The sequence below is a fragment of the Pongo pygmaeus genome, chromosome 16 (assembly GCF_028885625.2).
Source record: "Pongo pygmaeus isolate AG05252 chromosome 16, NHGRI_mPonPyg2-v2.0_pri, whole genome shotgun sequence".
Lineage (NCBI taxonomy): Eukaryota > Metazoa > Chordata > Mammalia > Primates > Hominidae > Pongo > Pongo pygmaeus.
Window position 1 is genome coordinate 41,958,758 of NC_072389.2, and position 14,749 is coordinate 41,973,506.

General features: G+C 36.0%; 1 protein-coding gene across 2 annotated transcripts in view; it reads left to right on the forward strand.

Annotated features, from left to right (window-relative positions):
• Positions 1-14,749, forward strand: part of CDIN1 (CDAN1 interacting nuclease 1) — a 274,755-nt gene that overhangs the window by 245,270 nt on the left and 14,736 nt on the right. For both annotated transcript variants that reach the window (XR_010123939.1, XM_063652569.1), the window contains exon 11: positions 7,974-8,386. Coding sequence is in view for 1 of the 2 variants with exons in the window: in XM_063652569.1 (XP_063508639.1) it covers positions 7,974-8,193 (220 nt within the window). In the remaining variant the exon portion in view is untranslated. Of the gene's footprint in view, positions 1-7,973; positions 8,387-14,749 lie in introns of those variants that run through there.

Genomic DNA, 14,749 nt, shown 5'->3' on the forward strand with positions numbered 1-14,749 from the left:
CACTGATTGCTCAGACATATCCAGAAACACTGATTTCTATGCAATCTGAAACTCTTAAGAGTGCTGTGATGGAAGTTAACTTCCCTTGGAGAGAAGAGGGACCCAGTAATTTATTATGGAGCATCCCCATCAAATTCAGTCTATAGTAGGATTCTGTGAATATCTATCAAGTCCCTGTGCCAGAACTGAAGTCTTCAAAGGCATCATTATTAGTATTGAGATCAGAATTTTAAAATGAGTTACGGAAAGTAAAAGGCCCCCATAGAGAACTGTGGACAGAAACCCTTGGCCACATATACAATAATTTTGGGATAACCCTTTCCTTTTCCCTCTCTACGCCCCACCTCCAAAAAAGAACACCATGTTCACTGAATTATTCAGTTGAATATGTTAGCCAGCTTTCTATTTTGCCAGAATATCTAAAATGTTGCAATGGCAACTTAAGTACTTAATACACATCTCATTCAAATGTGTGTGATTAGCTATTAAAGAAGAGGTAAAGCCTAGTCATGGAGTCGAGGAGCACTGGCACCAGATACCTGGGCTTCAATCACAGATCCAACTCTCACATGCTGTCTGGGTGATGCTAGTTGCTTTGCATCCTTGTGCCACAGTTGTCTCATGTATAACAATGGAGATAATAAGTGCCTCTTGTGTGTGAATTGTAAAGATTAATGCATTTAATATAGGTAGAGTATTCATAACAGAACCTGACACCTTATAAACACTTGATAAGTGTTAGCTATTGCTATTACCCCTTTTCCAGATGGGGTCATTGAAGCTCAGAGAGGTTAGGTAGCTTGTCCAAGATTTCCTATCCAGTAAGTAGTAAAACTATTTCAAAATGTTCCTCTAGTTTACATAATGTTATTATAATTTATCTTTTATGCTATTTTAGAAAATGTGGTAAACATTGTTAGTGCTCACCGATATTCAGTTTTTCCCAACTTCCAGACCATACGAGAGACTACACGATTTCCAGCCCCCTCGGGGCCACATTACAAATTCTAGCTAATGAAATGTGAGTGGATGAGACCTGTATGTGTCAGGGAGACAATGAGAAACACTGCAGGATTCTTCATTCTTTCTCCTCTCTTGCTGTAACACCCAACCAAAGTTCCAGAAGTGGAATCTCCAACATCCTGGAGCACAGATAAACTAAATAGAGCAACCTACATACCACCACCACCATCCTACAGCAGTCCTTTTAAAAACAGCAAGAAATAAACCTTTATGTGTTAAGCATTGAGATTTGGGAATTATTACCATAGCATCAGACTGGTCTATCTCAACTAATAAAGTTTCCGAATATTGTATAACAGAAAAACCAGAGTATTGACTTAATATTCTGTTTAATTAATATGACATTATCCCAGTGGCTCATTGATAACTCTTGTTTTTTTAGGGGATGTGGGTTGGGGTGAGGTTCATCTGGCATTATAGCAATGTTATAATGAGCCATAAGGAAAACTTAATGAACATTGTTCTACAGTTTAATTTTCTATGACAAGTAGTAATCATGCTGCAAACCTTCAGGACAGATATAAATATTATGAATATCAACAGCTCATAATTGTAGTATTTTAGAAAGCCTTAATGTTATTGTTGCTTAACATTTTTTTCAGGATATGAGAGAAAAATTTATTTTAAAATTATCATGGCCTTTTGAGGTTTAGAAAGGCATTTTAGCTTAACCTGCATGTAAGCAATCTTCAAGAAATCATAATATAAAATGTTTTTATTTCCCTTAACCTAGAACATACAAATTTGAATCTTAATAATAGATTAGTTTCCTAAGACACAGTTAAGAAAATGAAAGCATAAGTAACAGACTGGGATGAAATATTTGTGAATTCTAGCTGATTAAAAACTTGTATCCAGAATATTTAAAAACTCTCAATACTCAGTGATAAGAAAACAAATAAGCCAGTAAAAAATAATGGGCAAAAGATCTGAATAGTCATTTCACCAATGAAGAGATGTGTTGTGTAAGTACATAAAAAGATACTCAGCATCATTAGTCATTAGTGAAATACAAATGAAAATCAGTGTGATACTACTACATACCTATTAGAATACCTTATATTAAACATTGACATTACCAAATGTTGAGGGAAGATGTGGAGCAACTGGAACTCTCATACAGAGCTGGTAGGAATGCAAAATGGTTAACTTGGTTAAACAACTTGGCATTTTCTTATAAAATTAAATACACAGTTACCTTACAACCCAGCAATTCCGCTAGACATTTACCCAAGAGATATAAAGACAAATGTACTCACAAAAACCTCTTCACAAGTATTTATAGCAATGTTATTCACGAATGCCAAAAACTGGAAACAAACCAAATGCCCACCACCTTCTGAATGAATACACAAACTGTGGTACATCCATACAACTGGACACATCTCAGTAATAAAAAAGAACCAACCACAGATGCATACCCCAACATGGATAAATCTCAAAAGACTTAAGCTGAGTGAAAGAAGTCAGATTCAAAAGGCTATATACTATATGACTCCATTTATACAATATTCTGGAAAAAGAAAAACTGTAGGAACAGAAATCAAAGCAATAATTGCCAGGGGTTGGAGATGTGGTGGAGGGGAGGAAATTGACTACAAAGAAGCATCTGAGAACTTTTTAAAATGTTGTAAATTTTCTCCCTCTTAATTCTGGTGGTTGCACACTGTATAAATGTGTTAAAATCATAGAACACTGTGTGCCAAAAATGAGTGAATTCATAGTAAATTAAACCTCAGTAAAACACCAAAAAGTCAAACAAATGTAAAATTTTAAAAATAGATGATTAATAGTTTCAAATGAATTCTTCAAATTTTAGTAATGTTCTGACAGTTATAAGTTAAGCTTTTTTAATGCAATTCATTATATATAAAATGTTATCTGTATTAATTTATTCATACTAACTCCACTTGAAATATGTATATTCAATACATTAAACAATAAAGGCAAAATGGTCTAAGGGCCAAAATGTAAAAGAGTAAACTGTATTCAAGACAACCAGAAAAAGCAAAATATATATCTTGCTTTAAAGTTTCAGGAAAAAAAGTCATTCAGTACAGTTCAACAAATATTTATTCAGCATATATTGTCTCAATCTGTAAAATGGGCAGCTTTGCACATTTTAATGGCCCCAAAGAACCGTACTGAATTCTCAAATCTACATTGCTTTAAAGTAAGTTAGAACATACTTTGATGATATTACAGAATCCACTTTCTTAGAATAATACCTGGCCCATAATATGCAAATATATGCATTAGCTATCTTATTATTTAAATTTATTCCACTCACCATTATTATGCAAGTTTAATAATATCTGTTGAAGTTGCTTTTGTTAATGCTTACCCAGCAGCCACTCATCACCACTGCCACACTTTCTTTCTACCCAAAGGTCACTTTTGTTTAGGTGTTCCCTGTCCCTTAGATGGCCACGTACTTTCTCAAAGGAAAAGAATACCAATCCCAGCCCCAAGGGACATGTCATGATTACTATAAGCCAGTCATGGCGCCCTCCTTTCCTTACCATTAATTGGTGTAGCACGGGCATATGATGCAAATTGGATGAAACCAAATAGAAAGTCTTCTGGAGGGCTTCTGGGAAAGGTATTCTTTGCTGATCAAGAACCACAAAGGGAGAAACAACCTCTTTTCTACCATTTGTGGTAGCCTCTGGATAAAATGTGGGAACTGCTACAGCAATCCAGCAACGAGGAGCAGTGCTAGACTGCAGAAGAGCCAACTCACTGAAAACGACAAGGCAGAGAAATGAAAGAAGCCTGGCATGGTGCCTCCTGCCTGTAATCCCAGCACTTTGGGAGGCCAAGGCAGGAGGGTTGGTTGAGCCCAGGGGTTCAAGACCAGCCAGGGCAACAGGAGGAAACCCTGTCTCTACAAAAAAAAAAAAAAAAACAGTAGCTGAGCACAGTGGTATGCGCCTGTGGCCACAGCTACCAAGGAGGCTGAAGTGGGAGAATCAACAGCCCCGGAGGCGGAGGTTGCAGTGAGCCAACATAGCACCACTGCACTCCAACCTGGGCGACAGTGCCAGACCCTGTCTAAAAAAGTTAACTAATTAAATAAATTTAATTAAAATGGAAGAAGCCTAAGACTCTCCTGATGTCCCTGAGTTGCTGCATCAATCCCAGAACTCTCCTATCTCCACATCTCCTGTCATCTGAGATAATACATTTTCTTTACTCCTTAAGCCAGTTGGGTCAGGTCTTTCTGTTATTTGAACACACACACACACGGTATCAACAGAGCTCTTGAAAAAAGTCACCTTGGGGTACTGACAAGATGATTAAATGACAGGACTGCACAAAATTTTTGTTTTGGTTGCTACCATTATGACTGAAAATAGCCAAACTTATACCAAAGAGTTCACATAACACACATACTACACATTCAACAAATACATTGTTTTTCATGGGCTAGTGGGGGAGTGGGAAGCTAAGATCACAGAAAAGGAATCAGGGGATGCCACATTTATTTTTCAGTCCTTGAACATACAGAATAATATTTATTTTAGTTGTTAAAAATAAGGATAAGATACTAATCTAAAATGTTGATAATAGGGGAAACTGGATGCAGGGTATATAGGAACTCTATGTTCACAGCTTTTCTGTAAATCTAAAACTGTTAGAAAATAAAAAGGTTATTTGCAAACAGTGATAAAACATAACACAGTAGATACACAAAAAACAGTTTTTAAATTGAAACTCGTGTATAGTAATATTTTACGTGTGAACAGCTTTTATGGCAAAATTTTTTTACTTATATAGTCATTTCCATGCATATCCCTGCAGAGTTAAAGCACTTCCTAAAAATGTGAGGGGGAACTGGAATTACTGTGTCCATTCAATAGATAAGAAAACAATCATACTGGAGAGACAAAGGGACCTGCAGGAGGCCACACAGTAATTAGTGACAAAGCCGAGAATAGACCTGGCCTCCCATACAGACAACTTTGCTTTTTCCTCTTTCTCCTCTTAAAATAGGAAGACTCTTTTACAAAGCTCATGGAAACAGAAAATTTTCAATTTGGTGGAAACTATTCAGACTATCTGATCACAGAGTGATAATTCAAATGCTATGAGGTGAAGAATTTTTTTTTCTCTCTTAATTTTGAAAAGAATGTAACTGGAAAATCAATTCATTGAGCAAAAAACTCATTATGCCAAGCACCCCCAAAAACCTCAACTTTCACCAAACCTTAGCAACTTACAGTATATACATAGTATGCTTAACTTCAATGAAAAGATGACTTTATACAATTCTATTTGTTAAATAAAACTAATCATATTCATTAGAATAAATGTATAAACAATGGGCAAAATTGTCACATATGTCTCTTTCAACTACTTTGCTAAATATAAAACATTCTTATTCTGAAAGCCTTATTCGTTTAAATTTTTTCACATAAATTACATGATGTGATGAAGTATAAGCTGAATATTGTCCAGTGAGGTCATATGTGAATTCCTGATGAGCTATATAAAAACTTTCCCTAGTGTCATACTGCAACACAAAGACTCCTTTGATTATTTAAAAAAAAAAAAAAAAAGGAAAAGGAAAAAATGCAGAAGATTATATCCACCAGAAGGGTCTGAAGGAAAATTAAGGCTAGAACATTAATAACTTTACTCAACAAAAAAGTAGTAGATCATACCAGAGACCATCAAGTGTTCTCCCTGCATTTTAAGGAGAGGCAGACAACTGTCATTCTGTCATGATAGGGAGCTGAACGAGATCTATACCTCCACAAAGTATATTGACAGAAGATTGATCAATGACAGTGAAGAGAGCTTTGCTCTTGACATACTTCATGGTCTGTGATTAGGCCAGTAGACTCAAGAGTGGGAAGCATTTATCCCAGAGTATATGTAGAAAAAGTATATTGGAACCTCTATTTGCTTTTTAATCTTAAAAAATAAAAACTTAATTTTACTAACATTTAATATATTTTACTAATTTTACCAATATTTTCCAATATTTGTAAGTAAATACTAACAATTTATAAACAATTTGTAAATAAATGCACAGAGTTTAAGGGTGTGTGCACAATTTTTTCCCGTGACAGCGTTATGTGATCAATAACAGCAAGGATCTATAGGTACCATCTATGAGTGTCCACACTCACTTAATACAAAGTACACACTGACTTTGACATGGCCATCCAAATATATTGATCTGCTATGTCTTAAGTACTTCCAAGGCACATATTCACTTTTCAGATGTCTAGTCTCAACCTCGCAGTGATGTACTATTATAGTCTAGCTACCACAATCACAGAGAGCATACTATAGTTGAAGTGTGATGTGCCATTTTGCAAATGCCTAAGTATTACATTTAGAAGATTAATATACTAATCTCACCACAGGAGAGTAAAAATAAGAAAGCAACTAACTTTGTAATTATTAGATCCACTGGTCAGTAGTGCTATGGTGGCAGATACTAAAATAGGAAGACAGACTATAAATAAGCCAACCAATGAATAAGCATGTCAATGTTAAATAGTGATAAATGCAGTGAAGAAAAGAGAATAGATGTGACAGAGGCTGGGCACAGTGGCTCATGCCTGTAATCCCAAAACATTGGGAAGCCAAGGCAGGAGGATTGCTTGAGCCCAGGAGTCTGAGACCAGCCTGGGCAACATGATAAGACCCTGTTTCTACAGAAAATTAAAAAATTCACCAGGCGTGGTGGCACACACCTGTGGTTTCAGCTACTTGAAAGGCTGATGTGAGAGGATCACTTGAGCCCAGGCAGGCAACAGAGCTGATCTCAAAAAAAAAAAAAAAAGAAAGAAGAAAGACAAAAATAAATATTATAAGTTGAAATGCATTTTTTTTTGAGATGCAGTCTCACTCTGTTGCCAGACTGGAGTGCAGTGGCACAATCTTGGCTCACTGCAACCTCCACCTATCGGGTTCAAGTGATTCTCCTGCCTCAGCCTCCCAAGTAGCTGGGACTACAGGCAGTGCCACCACGCCCAGCTAATTTTTGTTTTTTAGTAGAGACAGGGTTTCACCATGTTGGCCAGGATAGTCTCAATCTCTTGACCTTGTGATCTGCCCGCTTTGGCCTCCCAAAGTTCTGGGATTACGAGCCACTGTTCCCAGCTTTGAAAGGCATTTTATCTGCCTAACCTACTGAACAACATAGCTTAGCCTAACCTACCTTAAACATGCTCAGAACACTTACATTAGCTGACAGTTGGGCAAATCATCTAACACGTAGCCTATTTTATAATAAAATGTTCAGAATGGCTGTATGGATACGTGAAGTATGGTTTCTACTGAATGCCTATTGCTTCTGAATCATTGCAAAGTAAAAAAAATCATAAGTAGAACCTTCATAAATTGGGGATTGTCTGTATATTTTACCACAATAAAAAAATTAGGTTTAAAGAATAAAAAGAGAGACCAGGCAAGAAATGATGGTAGCTTGGCCTAGGTTAGTAAAAGCGGATAGATATAAAATGTATTTTGGAGGTAGAACCTGGAGGACTTTTGGATAGATTAAGGGAGGCAAAGAGGAGGAAAAGTGAGAAGAAAACAGCACTCAAGAGTGACTTCTAGGTTTTTTACTTGAGCGTGTGGTTAGATGGTGGTTCCATTCACAGAGCTGAGGAAGACCTTGGGCTTGTGATGGTGGTGAAGAACAAGTGGAGTAGAAATCTAGAGTTCTGTGTTGGATACAGTAAGTTTGAGATGCCTACTGCCATACAACCAAATGCAGGTGTCAAACTGATAGTCAAAGAGTAAGTCTGGAGGTCAGAGGGAAGGGGGACTGCCCTGGAGATATGATCCTGGAAGTCATTTATATATAAAGACCTAAGAAGAAAATGTAGTGAAAGAAGTTGGCTTTGCCATTATACTTGGCTTGAAAGTTCAGAATATATTATATAATCCAAGAAGACAGAATATCTTTTTTTTTTTTTTTTTTTTAGATGGAGTCTCGCTCTGTCACCCAGGCTGGAGTGCAGTGGCATGATCTCAGCTCACTGCAACCTCTGCCTCCCAGATTCAAGCAATTCTCTGCCTCAGCCTCCTGGGATTACAGCTGGGATTACAAGCGCCCACCACCACACCCAGCTAATTTTTGTATTTTTAGTAGAGACAGGGTTTCACCATCTTGGCCAGGCTCGTCTTGAACTCCTGACCTTGTGATCCACCTCCCTTGGCCTCCCAAAGTGCTGGGATTACAGACATGAACCACTGCGCCCAGCCTGATAGAATATCTTTGAACATAAAATACTTAAACAATGATTTTGTGTGTGAACAAGAGAAAGTTGGGGTAACATGAGAAGAAAATAAAGTCTTCATAAAGCCCCTGAAGAATTCCCCAACTTCTCCAGCTCTGGTGAGTGGTTTTGTATAAATGCTTATGGTCTTTAATGTTTCTTCCACCTCTTTTGTATTTGCTTTGTAATGATAACTAACTTTTCTTATGTAGATATTGGCTTTTCAACTAATATGTCCGAAGGTGAAGAACATGTGTAGTAATAACTATACTGCTGCAATTAGCACAATACCCTATACATAAAAGACACTCAATACCTATATCCATTGATGGACTAATACTATAGGGAGACCGCTAAGCTAGTTCTCCAGTAAGGACAGGAGTTTCGTGTCCTGAGGAAAATAGCAGGATAGAATGTGATCTTGTAATTATTGGCAATTTTTTTCAGGGGCAGCATCTTACTATTTGTGCCTAAATTGCCTCAGAAAAAGAAAACAGTCTAAATTATTAAAACGAAATGGCAAAATCAGGTCATTGCCACTTTTCACTGTGAACTGAATATGTTCGGCATAATAGGAACTTGAAAGGTTACTCATTAGTAAAGATTTTATTTAATTAAAAAAGTATCTTTGATGATCATAAAGTGATGAGCAGGAAAATCTCTGCATCAATGTCCTCTGCTGTTCCATTTCAAGTCAAATTCAAAACATGTCAGCCATACTCATCATTCACACTCACACTCATTCACTCCACCAACGTTCACTAATTAACTACATGAACCAGGTATGCATCACTGACTTACCTTTAATTCTCAAGTAAGTCATTGTTATGTTCACAGTCTGGTTTCCTTGTGTGTAATGTGAAGAGGAAAAGACATTTTCAGGGTCTTGGTGACTGTAGATAATACACAGGGCAAAAGTAAGATTTCCTCCAAACCGGAATTTATTAAATTGGGAAACATTTAAATATTACATGGTGGAAAATTATTGATTTGTAGGTAAATAAGGCATTCCAACATGAGTGAAAGATTTCTCCTAGGTTAAAGATTCGGGTGATGACATATGTCAAAAGCAGATACTTTACTAATGACATTAAAACATCTAGAGAAGGAAATGGCCTTTCTGAAGAGTCACACTGGAAGTTGGAGGGTACTGAGTCAGAAGTAAAGCAGCTGGCAGTGGGTGACCAGCACAGCCAAGGGCTAGAAGTCCAAGTTCTCACAGCCAGCCCATCAGGTCCCACTGGTAGGTCTTTGCTAATGGAGGTGAATGCATCTGGCTAGCAAGGCCATTGAAATTTGAATCATATGACTGATCTCCCATGTTCTGATTCCATACGTTTCAAGCCTATTTCTCATTACAACTTAGATTCTCATTTAGATTTTCCTTTGCCGGTGAGAAAGGCTTCTTATGATATATTTTATTTTAGCATTCTGATTTACATATCAGGCTCATGTGAGCTTGGTACATGTGAGTCTCAGGATGCTGAATACATCAATTTCAGAGCCTGCAAATCTGAAAAGGCTGTACTTTAAATTCATCAAGATGAATGCCAAACTGTGAGGTTGTTTGGCAGGCAGCCAGCTAACCTCCCCAAGCAACACCTAACCATGGTGCAGTTGCAATTGCAAGCCTGAACAGAATTTTGAAGCAATCTTGGTATAAATAATCTTACCATGTCTGTTAGTAATACTTCAACTTTGACACTTTCTTTTTTCCTCAACAGGTAATCTAACTTCTTGGGTTTTTATTGCGTTCTATTTTGGATTTTTTTAAGGCATAAATGGAGAAAAGTAGTCATAATTTCTGTTTCACCTTGAGATTTATTTCCTACAAATCCAGGAAGCACTTCATGCCTAACCTGCAGATCTTTAAGCCCAGGGTCCCAATTGCTACATACCCTCCTAAAACCGGTGAAAATCATCATTTTCTCACCCTAAGAAACCTCAGAACAACTAGCAGCAAAAGTTTGCGACATTGCCCCATGCACAAGGTTAAAAACACGAGTAGGAGATCTCAATACTGCAGCTGAGAGGTCATGTAAGTGTGATAGAGCAAAAACAAACCAGCCTATACCTTCGGATTTGCGAGTGAATTCTTCTAATGAGAGCTGTCAGATGCTTGTTACTACAAAATAAATGCCTTTTGGCTGCCTTTTTTTTCTCTTCCTCCTAATTAAAAAGAAAGCAAAACTGTAACACAATTCTTAAACACATTTTTAAAAGTATCATCATTGCTAATGCTTTTTTTTTTACAATTCAATTCATCACTGCAGGCAAATCGGTTTCTCATTCATAAATTCCCTGATTGTCAAAACAATGTAGATAATCGTTTATCATAATGTAATATATCCTGGAAAGCAATCATAACATAAAAAAGACTTTCTCTTATGTAAAGGACAGACTATTTTAATATATTTTAAAGGCAAGCCCTGATTGGCTATTCACTAATTTGTTGCTATGAGCAACATAATATTTTATTTTGGAAACCTTCAAGATTTCAGTTGCTCTGTAGTTTTGTGTCTGAATTTCTGAACTATTTTCTTCTCTCTGTCTCTTTCTCAGCTTTGATACTTGTTGTTTTCCAGGTAGCAACATTTAATATTTTATCTAAATATATTCCTGTTTAGAATTGTAAAATAATGTATAACATCCATGAATCACATAAAGGTATGTAGATTTTTACTTAGCATGTTTGAATCCCTAGTGGCAGACAAGGAAAACAAACTGGTTGACTTACCCCAAACAGAATTTATTGATAGCACATTGGTTTCCAAGGACTGCTGTAACAAAATACCATGAACTAGGTTGCTTAAAACAATAGAAATTTATTATCTCACAGTCCTTCCTTGCCTCTCCCAGCTTCTGGTGTTTCCCAGCAATCCTTATCCTTCCTTGGCTTGTAGATCGATCACCCCAATCGTTGCCTGGGTAGTCACATGTCATTCTCACTGTGTATTTGTGTGTTTCTTCTCTTCTTATAAGGATTCTAGTCATATTGGATTATAAATCCACTCTAATTCAGTATAACCTTATCTTAATTTGATTATATCTGCAAAGATCTTATTTCCAAATAAGGTCACATTTACAGGTACTGAGAGCTAGGGAAGTTTGAAGATACTAAGTTGAGAAGGCTAAGATCCAGGAACATGCTGGGCAGCACTTGTGGCTGAGTTGTGTGACGTCTAGTCTTTCACTCAGTCATTGGGTTGTTTATCCAAGAATCAAAGTTGCAAGACTGCTCATCTGAATAGCCAAGCTTGTTTCACATGTGCCCAACTCTTGACAGCACTGAGGCAGGAAGCAGGAAATTCTGTCTTCTTCAGCTACTATATTTTGAGGAGACATCTCAATAGGGAAGAAGCCATGCCCCAAAAGGAGCCAGCAGCTGTTAAAAAGGGGGAATGAAGTCTGGGCTGCCAAAAATGAAAGACTTCTACTTTACCACTTTTATGACTGCTTATAAATCAGATATAACAAAAAAATTAAATTCTGCAAATTCACCACAGCTTGACTGCATGACTTCAGGATATACAAGAAATCAGATATACAAGTCAAAAATCACTTGCCTAATACCTTTGGGCCCACATGCATTTCAGAATTTAGAATTTTTCAGAGTTTAGAAAGGTAAAATATGATGCACATACCATTTGTAACATCCCAGCAGGGTGTGCAACAGCATCCCATAATCAAATGTATAAATATTTCTGCAGTGAATTTTTTAAATATTTATACTAAATGATAGAAAAGACCAAAAATAGCCTCATGCCAGTTTAGTTAGGTTTGGGCACTAAATGAGTTGAGGTCAGATCAAGTTTTACAACCAAATTAGTTTCTAAAAATTAGAGGTTTTCAGAGCTTTTTGGATTTCAAAACTATGGATAAGGGAATTGTAGAGTATACTATTTCCTGAAGTTCCCAAAGTCATGAAAGCTAAGCAAATCTAAGTTAGGCCAACAGTAAAACATACAGGGTAATTCTCCTATAATCTACAACCTACATCTAAACTTAATCTATAATCTATAATCTGCTCTCTAAACTCTCAATCTAAAATCTCAATCTATAATCTACAACCAGTATATAAACTCAGCATACAGTCAGTATATGCAGTCTTCAGTTGTTGTCATGTGGCCTTGGGCCCATGACATAGCCAAGGAAGAAAAGTGAAAACCTGAGAAAGAGCACTTGTCTTCTAAATAGGTCATTTAAGGATATGTTCATGCCATACATCATTCAAATGGAAGTTAGATATCTTCATATCAACTAAATTCATATCTATAATGTTAAAATTTAGAGACCTATAGTTATTTTTTTGTGTGTCTGTGTATTGTCGTCATTTTTTCTGACTATAAAAGAAAAAGTAATCTCTGTAAGTCAATTGCATCTGCATTGTAAAATAATCCAATTTTATTCTATGAACATTATTATTACGTGGAAGAAGGAAGAGAAATTGCTTATGACTGATATCAGAATGGTTTGATTTTTCTTGGTTCTGCTTTTGTTTTCAGTAGTCCATACATTGTCCTGCTCAGGGTATAACAAGACCCAAGTCACAAAAGGAAGAATTATAGTTCATCTTTAAGAAATAAATTTTAACAAAAACTATTTTTAAATATGTTAATTCCTACTGAGAAAAACAAAGAAGTCTGAAATAAATAATATCAGATTCATGAATCAGAAAACTTAATGTTGTTAAGATGTCAGTTCTCAACAAATTGGTCAATAGACTCAATGCAATCTTAAGCAAAATACCAGCAGTGTTTTTTTTTTTTCTAGAAGTTGATGGGTTAATTCTGAAATTAATATTGAAATGCAATGGACCTAGAATAACCAAGATGATTTCGAAAAAGAAAAATGAAATTGAAGAACTAATCTACCTAACTTCAAGACTTAGTATAGAGCTTCAGGAATCATGGCAGTGTGCTAAGAAGAAACACAGATCAATAGAACAGACTAGAGAGTCTGGAAATAGACCTAGACGTAAACGCCAACTGATTTTTGACAAATGTGCTGAGGCAATTCAATGCAGAAAACATAGGTATTTCAAAATATAATGCGGGAACAACTATACATTTATAAGGAGAAGGAAATCTAGATTCCCTGCCTCACACCATATGCAAAAATTAACTCAAAATGGATCAGAGCCTAAACATGAAAGATAAATTTATTAAATTATTTTTTAAATAAGACAAAAAGATTATTTGACCTTGACAAAGATTTCTTAGATAAACCACAGAAAGCATGTGTCATGATAGAGAAATTATAAATTGGACTTCAATGAAATGAAAAACTTCTGTTCTTTGAAACACACCACTAATAAAAGGAAAAGGCAAACCATAGCCTAGGAGAAAATATTTACAAAACATATTTGACAAAGATTTGTATCCAGGATATGTATTTTAAAAACACTTACAACTCAGGAGTTGTAAGAAGACAAGCTCTCTAGTTTTAGAAGCTGGGCAAATGATTTGAACAGGTACTTCACAAAAGAATATGTACAATTGGCCAATAAGTACAAGAAAAAGTGTTCAACATTATTAGTCATTAGGAAAAATGCAAATAAAAATCACAAAATATACACACCCATTAGAATAGCCAAAGTTTTAGAGACTGACAATATCAAGATTTGGGGAGAATATGGAAAAATTAAAATTTTCATGCATTGCTAGTGGGGAGGTAAAATGGTGCAACACTGAGACAGTTTAACAATTTCTTAAAATTTTAAACATACATTTACCCTATGACCCAGCAATTCCACCCTTGGATATTTATCCAAGAGAAATGAAAATGTGTCAACACAAAGACTTGTAATGAACATTTATAGGAACTTAATTCATAGTAGCCAAAACCTGGAAACAGCTCAAACATCCATCAACATGTAAATGGATAAACAAATTGTTGTACTTTTCTCTTGAAATTGATTCATTTTTATTGTATGTAAATGACACCCCCAAATCGTTGATTTTTTTCAAAAACTGTATTAATTCTGATTACTGAGACTTTAATGCTCCAGTGCCAGGCAAGATAGGGACTCTCCTTAATACTGCTCTGGTAGGACCATTTTTTTAGGTCAGTGGTGTTAATGATAAATATGACATTCACATTCGAAGTATTTATTTAAAATATTTGGGAGAAGCATTGTTTAGAAACATTGTGAACATTAACAAATTGAAGTGAATTATGCATATTATCATAATTAAATGAAGGAAAATTACATAAAAATAATCCCCACATTTAAAAGTGAGCTTAAAGAGTGTCTTAGTTTCCAAGGACTACTATAACAAAGTACCACAAACTGAGTGGCTTAAAACAACAGAAATTTATTGTCTCACAATTCCAGAGGCCAGAAGTCTAAAATCAAGGCATTGGCAAAGCCACTCTCCCTCTGAGAACTGTAAGGGAACCCTTCCTTGCCTCTTCTAGTTTCTGGTAATTTGCTGACAATCTTTAGCATTCCTTGGCTCCCAGCTTCATTACTCCAATCT